This window comes from Pteropus alecto, unplaced genomic scaffold (assembly GCF_000325575.1).
Source record: "Pteropus alecto unplaced genomic scaffold, ASM32557v1 scaffold155, whole genome shotgun sequence".
Lineage (NCBI taxonomy): Eukaryota > Metazoa > Chordata > Mammalia > Chiroptera > Pteropodidae > Pteropus > Pteropus alecto.
In genome coordinates this window covers 13689532-13702848 of record NW_006438113.1, presented here as the reverse complement: position 1 = coordinate 13702848, position 13317 = coordinate 13689532, and the positions used below count along the sequence as shown (strand labels likewise).

At 48.7% G+C, this 13317-nt stretch overlaps 1 protein-coding gene across 1 annotated transcript; it reads right to left on the bottom strand.

Moving 5' to 3' along the window:
* Nucleotides 1-1989: 1989 nt before the first annotated feature.
* TYSND1 (trypsin domain containing 1) lies at nt 1990-11710 on the bottom strand. The gene is made up of 4 exons (XM_006915553.3): nt 10423-11710; nt 8617-8747; nt 7386-7568; nt 1990-4908 (listed from the first exon to the last, which is right to left on the bottom strand). Exons 1-4 carry the CDS (start codon nt 11586-11588, stop codon nt 4691-4693), a joined length of 1698 nt encoding a protein of 565 aa, XP_006915615.1. The 5' UTR covers nt 11589-11710; the 3' UTR covers nt 1990-4690.
* Nucleotides 11711-13317: the final 1607 nt, after the last annotated feature.

The window sequence follows — 13317 nt, the reverse complement described above, 5'->3', positions numbered from 1 at the left end:
CCCATCCCCCCACCCTCTCCTTCCGGAGACTGCGGCGGCCGGCGCGCTCCCTGTCGGTCCGCGAGTGGGTGGGAACGGCCCTAACCTTGAAACAGATGACCCCTAAGGTCGACGCCCGCTGCGCTGCGCAGGACCCTCGGACAGGAGAGTTCAAAATCCGGCCCGACTTTCTGCCAGACACCTTTAACGCCGCCGGAACTTCAGAGCAAGAGTTCCCAGGCACTGCCTGTGCCACCTCGGGCCGGCGGATTACCAACCTCCTGCCTGCACGCATATAAATAATCCTGCAAACCCAGTTGAGCACCACCGTATGCCTGGCCCCGTGATAGGCGCTAGGAGATAAAACAGAGAACAAAACAGGCATGGTTTCTGCTTTCTGTCTAATGAGGTGATAGTAGAGACATGGCAGAGGCGAAAGACAGAGTGACCAGCATGAGCAGGTAGGTACAGGCCTCCAGGCCCTAATGAAGACTGTCCCTGTCATCCCAAGGGCAGCAGAATGCCACTGCAGAAGAGTGACAGGTCTGAGTTATGTTCTGTGGTGAAAGGATGAGGGAGCGGAAGGGCTGCCTGAAATTGGGCAAACTAGTTAGGAGGGCAGTCTGGGACAAAATAAATAAATAAAATAAATAATAAAATAAAATAAATAAAATAATAAAAATAAAATAAAATGATAAAAATGAAATAAAAAGAAAATATATAAAATAAAATAATAAAATAAAAAGGAGCTTGGACTAGGATCTGTAGAGAAATGGACTGATGCAAGCTACAACCTCATGGTAGGATCAAGCTAATTTGGTTACAGATAAGCCATCTTCATCTATTTACTGCAAATACTAGCACCTACTCTAAGAGTTGTGGAAAAGATTCAATGAAATCATTTATGTGAAGTGTTGTAGTGCAATCCCTTGCACATAGAAGCAACAAATACATAGCAGCATTTATTATAGATATTTTATATGGGCTGACCAGCTTGCCTGAGGCTAAATAGTGCATTGGCAGCTTCCTGGCTCCCAGCTCAACACTCTTTTGAATACTGCCCTTACCTTTCCTGGTTTTCGTGAACCTTTATACTAGAAGTGGCCATTTCTGTATCTCTTCCAAAAGCTATAATCAAAGACCTGGTATCCAGTACCACTGGCAATTCTATCGGGAAGATGTTGGTGCCCGGAATGATCTTGACCTGGGAGAAAGCTGGTGTGCTCCCATAAGCACCCCACTCTCGTTCTTAGTCAACAAAGCCCAGCCTGCATCTTCCAGTTCTCTGGAATCCTTGCCTCTCCTCCTATTTTGGCTAGTACCCTGCCTGATAAATGTGGGCTGAAGGAAGGAATAGTCAGAGATGCAGGAGTCTCTACATCCTTCTGTCAGCCCCTAGGGACCCAGAAGAGCAATGATGCCATACTGTGGGTGCAGAGAGCCCACGGGCCCTGCCTATCCTAATCCTGTCTCACAAGGAACCACCATAGAGCCCTAAGTTGGGTTTGATGTTCTAGGCACCGCAAGCCTTGCATTTGTCCTGGACTTTGCAAACTTCCAAATAGCTTTTATCTCCTTTTTTAACTCAAGAAACTCCTATGAGGAAGAAGGATGGGGATTAAACTCGAACACCAAGAACAGCAACAACCACCTTTGATCAGCTCTTTGGGGCAGAGACCTCATTCTGTTGGACTTTGCTTGAGTCCTCAGTATTTGGCACTGACGGAGCACCTGGTTCCCCAGGAGTTCACTATATTTGTTTAAATGAATGATGTTTTAAAATTAACACAGGCCTGGGCACATCCTGAGCACTCTGTAAACACTTGCTGCCAGGCCAAGGCCACCACCTTTCAGGATCTACAAGCACCATTCAGTGCTGACTGGCACCATGACCAGCTACCAGGACCAGTCTGGCACGAGAGTATCCCATGAGATCAAATCCCTCTCTCTCCCTCCACCCACCCCTGGCAACCAGAGTGATGCATTTCTAATGAAACAATACTACCAGTATTCTTAGAAAAATAATAGCTAATATTTATTGAACGCAAACTATTTGGGATAGCTTCTCCAATTTACTTTTCACATGGGTCCTCCAATGTAGGTTTTATTAATCTCCATTTCACAGATGAGGAAAACTGAGGCTCACAGGCTAAGAACTTAGGCAAAATCACACAGTTAGTAAAGCAGCACTGGGCCTTGACCCTAAAGCCAGGAAACCCCTCAGCAGGGGTTTCCTAAGGGAGGTAGAAGTTACGGAGCAGGCAAAGAACCTCAACTGTGAGTCAAGCTAGCAGCGGAAATTTGCTGGGCACATGTCCTGGCCCTGTGGGAGGTAAATAGAGAGCACTACAGCCTGCCCTGGGGCTTGGGAAGGTCAAGGAAGTTTTCTTGGAAGTGCTGCGCCTAGATAGATGAAGAGGGTTCCAATGAGCAGAGTGCAAGGGGAAGGACCCTAAAACCTCAAGCCAGGAAGGAGAGTTGTGTGGTGGTCCCACACAAGGCTTGGGCACCGCATGTCATAGCTGGAGTGGGTCAGACTGGTCCATCTTCAAGGACCTACCCCAAACCATGAAAATCAGGGAAGATGTCTGATATTCAACACGTCCTTGGCAACCAGAGGACACCTTGATCCAAAAGAAGGGAGTCTCAGTGCAACCTCTTTCATGCCCCTTCTCAGGCAGTTCACTCCATGTCGCTCCTCTCTTCCCACTCCAGTGCCCATAGCTTTGCAACAGAACTTTAGGGCTCCTTGCCTAACAAAGGACTTTTGTCTTTGAATTTCCAGGGGGCCAGAGGTAGTAGAAGGTACAGTTTGGATGCTGAAACACTGGCAGTTCTACGGCACTTTAATGATTAGTAGGAATAGCAGGCAAAATTGTCTAATACTACGGAATCCAAGAGGAGGAAGCATTGCTGACTCTCAGCCATCAGCTCAGCCAGTCCTGCCTTAGGTGTCTTCTCTCTCACCTGGGCCATTGTGACTGGTTCTCCAGCCTCCAGTCTTGCTCCTTTCCAATTTTCTCTCCATTTAGCACTGCCAGAACATAAACATATTTTCCCACTTCCTTGTACCAGCTTTCCACTGCTCTCAATCTGGAAAACAGGTTGTCCCTGTTTCCAGTCCATTTGATAAACATCTACTCTCCTTTCAGAGTTCAGCTCTAGTCATCTTGATGAAGCATTGCCTAATCCTCCCTCTCTGGGCCTCTGAACAGTCTTTCATCTGAATGGGACAGAGCTGCCTTGCTCTTTGCACTAATGGGCTGACACACCAGTTTCTCCCTAATAGCCTGAGCTCCTTGGTATCCACACATGCTGACGTAAGCCCTCCCCTAGCCCCCTGGCCCCTCCCAGCAAAGTCAGACCTGAGCCTTTGCCCCTGCTACCATTAATTTACTGTGGCACTTCTCTCGGGCTTACTTTGTCTTCTGGACCCACTGCTAATCCATAAAGGGGAGAACCACCATCCCAGGACTGTTCTCTGGTTGCCCAGAGTTGGCACTCAACAAATAGATGTTAGATACAAAGTACTCCCAGGAATCCTCCATAATTAGAATTAGTGCCCCTGGCATTAGTGCCCAGGCCCCAAATGGCATTCAACCTGTCAACGATTTAACCATCATTTCTTGAGGGCCCACATGCACAGGGCCCTGGGCACACAGTGCATGTTCGTGACTTGCAGGGTTGTCTTCTCATAGGGGCTGACTTGGTCTCATTAACCTTTGAACTCCTCAACTCCCACACACCCCAGGGCCTAGCACAGGCCTGGGCACATCCTGAGCACTCTGTAAACACTTGCTGCCAGGCCAAGGCCACCACCTTTCAGGATCTACAAGCACCATCCAGTGCTGACTGGCACCATGACCAGCTACCAGGACTAGTCTGGCACGAGAGTATCCCATGAGCTCAAACCCCACTGAGAAAATGGGACAGAAAAGGTATGTTTCTGTGCCTGGTGCTTGTACTATTCCCGATTTGACTCTCAAAAGTATAGAGGTCCTTCTAGGTAGGTCCTGTTTATTCTTAAACCTCAAACAGACGCATTCTATCCCCAAGATCCCTGAGACCCTTTGTATGGGCCGGAAAATTAAGGCATTGCATCACAGTGCCTCTGCATGTCAGTGACACGTGACATATGAAGATACTGGAGTCCTGACTTTCGGGGACTCTGCCTCCCCATAGGTCAGGCAGAAGAGGGAAATGCTCCTTCCTTTGTCTCTGGTCATCAGAGCAGAGCCTCTCTGCCAAAGTTTTCTGAGGAAGTCCCAGTACTCTGTCAACCCAATTCTGATAAAGAGCAAAGAGGAGCCTAGCCCCAGTGGAGCAGCTGCTCTGGGAGCCAGTGGCCATCAAGAGATAGGGAGCAGACACAATGGCTGCCTTCCAGCCAGCGTCTGTTTGTCAGGACCAGGGCTGTCGTGCAGTTGTGCTGGGTTCCCCAGAAGGGGAATGACAGAGCTGAATCTAATGCCAGGGGGCCAGAGAGAGATGGGGACTGAAGAAAACATCCCCAAATGGGCTGCTGGGTTGGAGACCCATGGGGCTCCAGACTCCAGAAGTTTGAACCAGACTCCAGAGCTGAACAACATGGGTGGTGAGGGGGGAGGCCTTTCAGTTGGGCTGTACTATGTCAGGATCCTGAGGCTGCCATCAACTCAGCACTTCCCGTGACATACACTGGTTGCTCTTCTCTCCAGAGGGTGACACAGCCTTAGAGCTTGCTCCGTGGGGTCTCTGCCAGGGGCCGCTGCAGCCGCCACACCACCTTCACTGGCTCAGTGGCATGGTCCAGCTCTTGGAGGCCACTCAGGTCACCAGCCTGACTATACTGCTGCAGGGCTGGCTGGAGCACCGTGATGGGAATGCTGAAGTTCAGGTGCGGGTAGGTGGCCCCTGTGTTATTGTCCCGGGTATTGCTGGCTACGATGCCTGTTGAGGAGAGAGGAAAAAAAGGTGTGAGTCAGGAGAAAAACAGATGGATAGGAAGGGAGGCCCATCTCCATCCTGGCGGCCCTAGGCCTGTTGGGGCTCAAAGTACTCTCATAGTGACAGATACTGGGCTTCCCTTCATGAACACCAGCTCCCCACACCTTGGTCCCCATTCTGGGCTTTACTTTGTTCTTAACGTTATCAGTATCTAACATATTATTTTTTTTCACTTATTTTGTTATCTTTCTCTCCAATTAGCGTCAGGTCCACGAGGGCAGGATTTTTGTGTTTTGCTCATGCAGTCTCCCTGGATGAGCCTCCCCAGCACAGAGGAGGCACACTTGTTGAGTGGATGACTAAATGAATAGGACCCAGACACAGTTTATTTGGCCTGCTTAGTGTTTATGTGTGTGTAGGTACATACATGCATGTACTTTTTAAAGACAATTTTAGACTTACAGAAGCCTTGCCAAAATAGTAGAAGTTCCTATACATCCTTCACCTGGCTTTCCTTTCTGTTAATTAATAACTTGATCAAAACATTCATCAAAACAAAGAAATTAACCTTGGTACAATGCTATTAACTAAAGCACAGATCTCACGTGAATTTTACCAGTGTTTCCATTAATGCTCTTTTTCTCCTCCAGGATGCAATCCAGGATCCCACACAGCATTTAGTTGTCATGTCTCCTAAGTTTCTTCCCATTTGGGTCACTTCTAGTCTTTCCTTTTTTTCATGGCTCTGACACTTTGAAGAGTATGGGTCCGTTATTTTGTAGACTGTCCCTCAATTTGAGTCTACCTAAATGTTTTCTCAAGACTGAGAATTATTGAGAATACTATAGAATCAAGGTGTCCTCCTCAGTGCTTCCTATTATGAGGTATATATCCATAAACATTACTGTGATGTTAACCTTGATCGCTAGGCTAAGGTGGTATCTGCCAGGTTTCTCCACTGTAGACGTACTCTTTTCCCCTTTGTAAAGTACTATTTTAGGGTTAGGCAAATATCCTGTTTCTACTTAAACTTTTGCCCACCGATTTTAGTATACATCAGTGGATCCTGTCTGCAGCAATTCCTACAGCAGTGAAACAACAGTGACTTTCTTCTACATTTATTAATTGGAAGTCTGTAAGGAAGAGCTGTTGCTTGTCTCCACTTTAAAATTTATTCATATATTTATTTATAGCTGTATGAACTCATGAATATTCATTCTTTTCTTTGAGTTACAATCTAATACTAGTGCTATTTGGTTTGTTGTACAAGTTGTTCCAATGGGGGCTCCTTCAAGTCAGCTCTTTTTTCTTTCAGCATATGACATGCTCTATCATATTGCTGTTGTTAGCATTTCCTTCCTTTCCAGCACCACAAGGTACTCCAGACTCATCCTGGATTTTCCCCATCCCACTCCTAGAATCAACCAGTTCCCAGCTCTTTTCATTAGAGAATGGCCCTCAGAAACCAAGATCTAGGTTCTGGGTATGCTCACCACAACAGGGGTGTCACAGCAGACAGAGCTGGGACATATATATATACACACATACATACATACATACATACATACATACATACATACATACACACACACATACATATAAATGCATGCATACATACGCATATTTATTTCTGTATCCACTTATCTCTGTGTGTATGTGTGTGTGTGCGCGTGTGTATACATATATATTTAAAGTTATGGTTGACTTTATTTGTCATACTATGGGTGAAGAAATACGTAAATCTATTGTAGCTAATAAAAGTAAGTTCTCTCACTATGGGAGAAAGCACTCAGAAATAAGAGAAGGGGAAGAGCACATAAACCCCGTGTGCTGGACTGCAGTTGGAGGTATCTAATAGACTCATGCTGGCTTTTTTTTTTTTAAATAGATAAACAGACTTTTTTTAAAAACTCAAATTAGTTACCTAAATTTAAAAATCAAAAGATTTTACAACCACACACAACCACACACACACACACACACATACACACACAAGGTTCATAGCTTCTTGTGAAAAACTGGAGATCAGTCAGTGTTAGGTTCACATTTATTCATAATATGGCAAAATATGCTGAATGATGTTCACCTCAGTTCACCCTTCACCCTCCGCTCCCTGTTGTCTTCACTCATTCATTCATTCACTTTACCTGCCCAGTCTCTGTACGTTTCAGAGTCTGTGACCTTTGCACTAATTAAACTCTTAAGGTTCACAGATTGAATGAGATTAAGTGATTTACCGAAGGTCAAAGAGTGGCTTAGTAGCAGAGAAGGGACCAGAACCCAGACCTTTTCCCTCACAGCTCAGCATCTATCCTCAGGTGCAGAACAGCCTGAAAATTTTGGTTAACTAGTTCCCAGGTATTAAGGACGCCATCTTCTCAGACAGAGGGTGGCTTCTGGGGCTGGACACTGAGCACTCACTAGAAAGGATTGAGACTTCTTAACGGGGAAGCCTAGGAGAGGGCCAAGGAGCTGCTTACCTAGGAGGTCCCCTGAGCAGGAGAAGAGGGGTCCCCCACTGGAGCCGCCATGCACAGCACACGTGGTTTGCAGCATCACTGGTGTGTCATCCACCTGCACCACAGCTGACAGGATGCCTGAGGTCACCGAGGGCCCACAAGCCTGGCCAAAGACACCGAAGCCCACCACACTGACAGCCTCACCTGCCAGAAAGGGAAGGAGGGTGAAGCTGTGAAGCTTCTTCTGTCTAGCAGGATTCATCCTCCCCAACCCTACCCCTGCCCTCTCCAAAGATGCAAACACTCTGCCCTTTAAGTTTCTGCTCAGATACTCCTGCCTTCAGAGAGCCTTCCCCAGGTCCCGAGGTAGAGGCTGGAACCTCCACTGAGCTCCCAGCACGATGCTCAGTCAACTACTGAGCATCAAGCTGTTCCCCTGCCCTCTGTCCCTGCTAGACTGGGTAGTCACTTTTTGGAATTCCTAGCACCTAGCTAAGTGCTCAGTAAATGTTTGTAGAATTAACATTCATCCTTCCTGGGACTAAGAAGTCCATTTGTGAAAAAAAAAATGGGGATGATGACTACAAAACCTTCCTTTAACCAAGTGCTTTGAATGCACCAAGCACAGGGCTGAGTGCTTCACCTATGCCTCATAACACCCAGGAGTAGGGAGCTAGCCCTATTGTACAGATGTGAAAACTGAGGCAGAGAACATTAAGTTGTCTGTCCAAGGACAAAGGGCTAGTAAATGGCAGAAGAGATGCCAGCTCAGAGAGCTTGTACTCTCTTTAATTATATTACACTGCATGTACAAAGTGAGACCTCTGGTACTTCTGAGGGAGCATCACAAAGCCTTTCACTCAAATCATGCCTTAAAAGGAGCCTTAAAAGAGCAACACCTCTCTGACCAGCCTGTAGTGTTATAAGGAGCCCCCAAAGCCCAGCATTTCCATTCTACGTTGCCACAGGACCTAAGGAATAGGCATGCTTATTCTTTGGAGATTCCACCTGCACCCCAGCACTTACACACATGTTGGACACAAGCAGGCAAGCCTCTAAGAGCATCCCCGGCCAAAGCATTGTAACCAGAATTTCTTGCCAGCTTGATGCCACCCAGACTCATCAGTCTGGCAGGGATGGAGAAGGGAGCTGGTCTGGGAGACTGGCCCCCTGATCTGCAGGGTTTGAGTGTCTAACACTAACTTTCCTTCCCAAGGTCCACCTGAGAACAGAGGGCCCCTCTGTCTTTTACCTTCGTGGAAATGCTCAGTGGGCATAGGCATGGGAACACCCTCTAGGTCCTCCTCCAGGCTCACCACCGCTATGTCATAGGGAGATGTCTCCTGAGTGGCAAATATCACATGTCCCCACATCTTGGCATACCTGGAAGCAAGGGAAACAAAATGACAGGCTAGCTTTCTGAGCCTTTATTGCTGGGAGGAAGCAAAAGGATAGATGACAGTAAAAGTTATGAACTTGAGAATAAAAAGATCTGGTGCCAACCCTGAAACCTACCAGGCCAGTAACTCTGGGCTGTCATTTAACCATTCTGGGTTATTTCCAAACATGCTTCACCAATTGTAGAGTACTGCTCTGCAAAGCTTCCGGCATGTCACCATGATCATAAATACCTGACACCTAGTGAGCACTGTAGGCCAGGCCTGGTGTTAACACTCTACAGACACCATTCATTTAGTCCTCACAACAGCCCTATGAACTAAGCACTGGTATTATCTTCATTTTAGATGGTGCATTTGAGACCCAGAGAGGTTGACTAACTTTCCCAAGATCACATAGTAAGTGGCAGCAGCCAAAGTAAACATATTCCTTCACTGTTTCATTTTGATACAGATAATCCTGTCAGTTGGTAAGGCAGGCATGATATGACTTCATCACTCTGGGTGCCAGGTTCTGTTCCAAGACCTTTACATGTCAACTCAAGGCAAGGTAACTTAGATTAAGTACTTGCCCAAGATCACGCAGTGGCTCCCTGCTACAGAAAGTAGGAGAGGTAGCTAGCTTCCAGCAGACCTGGTGGTTTTCTCAGAAAAATAGGGTGGGAGGTGAGGAATCTGGGACTACACACATAGGGAAATGCTCATAATCAGTCTTCCCTATAATGTCATGGCCGTCCTGTTGGCTACCATGGGGACCTCTATGGCAAGCTGGGTTAATCTCAAGAATTCAGTAGAAGGATTTGGAAAGGCCTGAGCTGCAAGGCTGGACTGAGCCAGGTACAGGAGAACATCCAGCATTAACACCAAGGTGCTATCCCGCTTTGCTTTGGCTTAAGTACCTGGAACTACAGAGGAAATAGAACATGAAGTAGAAAACCAGGCCAGGAAGCCAAGGCCACTGTACCTACTATCAGAGCAAATGGAAGTAAAGGAGGGCAAGAGTGCTTTTCCTGCAGAGAGGGAACAAATGACTATAAAATCCCAACCTGACTGCCCACCAGGATCACTCAAAAAGTGTGTAAAATCTATCTGCCTCAGCCCCACTCTCACATTCTAATTAGGTGTAACACCACATCTATAATTTTGATTCTAAAGCTCTGTTTAAGATCTAAGAGATAAATAAGATGTACAGGTCCAACTCATTATCCCAAGAGGAAAGCATCCTGAGACTTTGGGACTTCACTACCACCATGGGCGGGGTGGGGGGTGGGGAGGAGTCAGGGTTAGGAAGTCTCCAATTAAAGGGCCTATAGTGGTGTGTGGGTGCAGGGCTGACAGATAAGTTGCCCAGAAAAAAATCAGACGGGGAGGAGCTCAAAGATGCTCAGTCAGGTATGCAGGGATGCCCCACAGTTATTAAATATAGAGTTGCTAGGCATATTGCCCAAAGCCCATTCAGCCCCTGCCAGGAGGCCCATAATCCCCTATACTGGAGTTCTAGGTGCCAGGGATGAGAGGAGGGTCCCGGGTCTCTATTCACACTACACCACCAAAGCATCAGCGTGGCGCCAGAAGGCTTCCATAATTCTGTGGATTAAGACCTGAAACCTAAGATCCAGACCTGAGAGGGGGTAGATTGGGAGCAGCCTTACTGGCCTTACTTGGGAGTAGTGGGGCGCACCAGGACTCTGGACGCCTTGCGGGGGGCCACATGTCGGCAAGTCACCACGAGGCGGGGTGCCACGACCACTCCGGAGCCCCAGACGGTGCCACACTCCACCAGCACGGCCGCGCCTGCCCACGGAGGCCCAGGGTCTCGGAGGAGCAGGCCCCAAGGAGCGCCCACTTCGGGCGGCAGGAGGGAGGCCAGGGAAGCTGCAGAAGGTCGCAGGCGGCTGAGCGCGTTACGGGCAGCGCGAAGGAGAGGGGCGGCGGCGCAGAGCAGCGTGAGGCCCACCCACTCGCGGGACTTCCAGCAGAGGGGTGCTGCCACAAGCGCCACCAGCGCCCCGGGGGGCCGCGCCGAAAACACGCCGCCGCCTTGGGTGCCGGGCAGGCAGCGCGCATCGGTGAGCAGCAGCGGGCCGGTTGCATTGCTGAGCACGCCGCCGCTGACCGTGTTAAGAAAGATGTCCGGACAGAAGGCCCCAAACGGGGAACCGCAGGCCAGCAGCGGTGCGCCCTTGGGCACGGTTCCGAGAGGCGCCACAGCCAATACCTTCCCGTGCTCGACCGCCTCCTCCTCTGGGTCGAGCAGCACTCGCAGCAGAGCGAACCAGCTCAATGCTCTCAGCTGATCCTCCTCCTCGTCCTCCGACACCTCGGAGTCCGGCGCCGCGCTCGCGAAGCGCCACTGCTCCGCTGCCTCGCTCCCGAAGAGGCGCGCGAAGTGTTCCCGGAAGGCTGGACAGCTCAGCAGCAGCAGCAGCTCCGCAGGATGAGGGGGCTTCAGGGGCCGCCCGCGGTATGAGGTCGGCTGGATCGGCTCTAGGCCAGCGCACTGGGGCGTGCACAGCCCGGGGCGGCCCCACTCTGCGCGGCCTGCTGGACTCGAGGCCGTTGGGCCCCACTGCACGTGCACGCGCAAGTCGTCGCTGCAACTGTCGCCGGGCAGGAAGGCGGCGGCCGCCGCGGTCAGCACTCCGCTGCCGGCCCGCATAAAAGGGGTAAAGATGTCCCCGTGGCACAGCACCAGGCCCGGGCTGCGGCTCAGGATCACCCCGCTGCAGCTCCAGGAGCCTGCCTCGGGCTGCCCGGCCCGGGAGGCTCTCACCACGCAGCCCGCCTGTTCTGCCACCCTCATGGCGGGTCCCCACTGCCGCCGCATGCTTCCCGGACGAGCGAAGACGCCAGCCGAAACGAGACAGGACCGGACTCTGACCGCAGACACCACGCAGCGCTTCCCAGAGTTGGAAGCCAGAGACGCAAGCACTGAGTCAGGTCTTCCTCGAGTCCTATTGGCTAAGCCCAACTGACACGGCCCGATTGGCTGGGCCTTGAGCCGAGCCCTGATTGGCTACTGAGATTGGCCCCTCCTTTCCCACCGCCCCTGTGGGTTCCGCGGCCCGTGCAGCGTGGAGGGCGAAGCTGCCCCAGAGGACGAGCCCCGGAAGAGTGACAGGTTTGCGGCTTTACCGGGGGATAGAGGGGAGGGACAGGGGAGGGTCCCGCTGAGCCTAACTAATCCTTTCGGTTAGTTGGGCTGCAGGAAAGGGAATAAACGAGAGCTAATGTGGCTACACTTGCCCAGGCCATGAAAGCACCTGTCAGGATCTGCCCAGGTATAGGTGACGTTCGACCTCTGACAGAATAAATACTGCAAGAAATCCTTGGTCAATTCAGTATTTTGAAATTTTGTAAGTAAACCCCACAGCAATCCACTAAGGGACATGGAGCTCACAAGATTAAACTTCAGACCTTTTCATACCAAAGCCCACAACAAATCCCATGGAAACTAGATTTGTTCCAAATAAAGTTGTCCCTTAAAATTGACTATATACAGTGGTTAAAGTCAAAATTTTTAATTATACAAGCCTATATTTTGCAGTGTGCACATTTCACATGACCATTCAGGATTTATCTAGGTCAGAGACCAAATCCTTTTTCTGTAAAGAGCTAGAGTGTATTCAGGTTTTGCAGGCCATACATTGTCTTAAATACTCAACTCTGCAGTTGTAGCATGCAAAAGCTAAAGGAATGGGGTGGCTTTCTGTTCCAACAAAACTTTATTTATGGGCACTAAAATGTGAACATCATAAAATTTCCCCTGCCTCACAGGCCATAAGAAAACAGGCAGCAGGCCAGATTTCGCCCACAACCTATAGTTTGCCATCCCTGATCTAACATAAAACATCTCTACTTTTCTAAAGAAGTATCCTTGAGGATAGAAGAGGATGAGTAAGTATGTTCTGGGAGGCTCCAGGTCATCCCCAAAGCAGTCACTACAAAGAAGACATTCATATCACTAAAGTACATATTTTAACAAAAGATTATTTTAATACATATTTATGTCAGCATTAATGAAAAATATATTCAGTTACTAAAATTATACTTTTGTGCCTCAAACTTTTTAGTAACTAATGCTGCTTGGTGTACCCCAGCACAACACAATAGGTAATGCTTGCACTGCTCCCAGCAACAAACTTGGCTGAAAATGGGAAATGATGATCCATTTTAGTATGAGGCAAGACTGAAATTAGCAGTCTTTCCATAGCAAGCGTTGTCTTTTTTTGTTCTGACAAAGATGGCTTGAGCTCAGTAAAATCTCTCAAGTATCTCAACTTTCTAGCAATTAAGAGCCTTTCTCTCTAGAGCCTAGTGATTCTTCCTTAATGATGCTCAAGCCTCCTGAATGAATTGTTACATACGACAGATTTTTCTGTTTATGGCACATCACAGTAGAGTCCCAAGTCACAGCCAAGAGCCAAGGTGAGACGCCTTGAGTGTTGGGCTCACTGACTCAGCTTTTAATTCTCATGCACTACTTCGACACAAACACAAATGAACATAGAACCCACAGCTTCCTTTCATAGTAACATGGACATTAGTTTCAATCA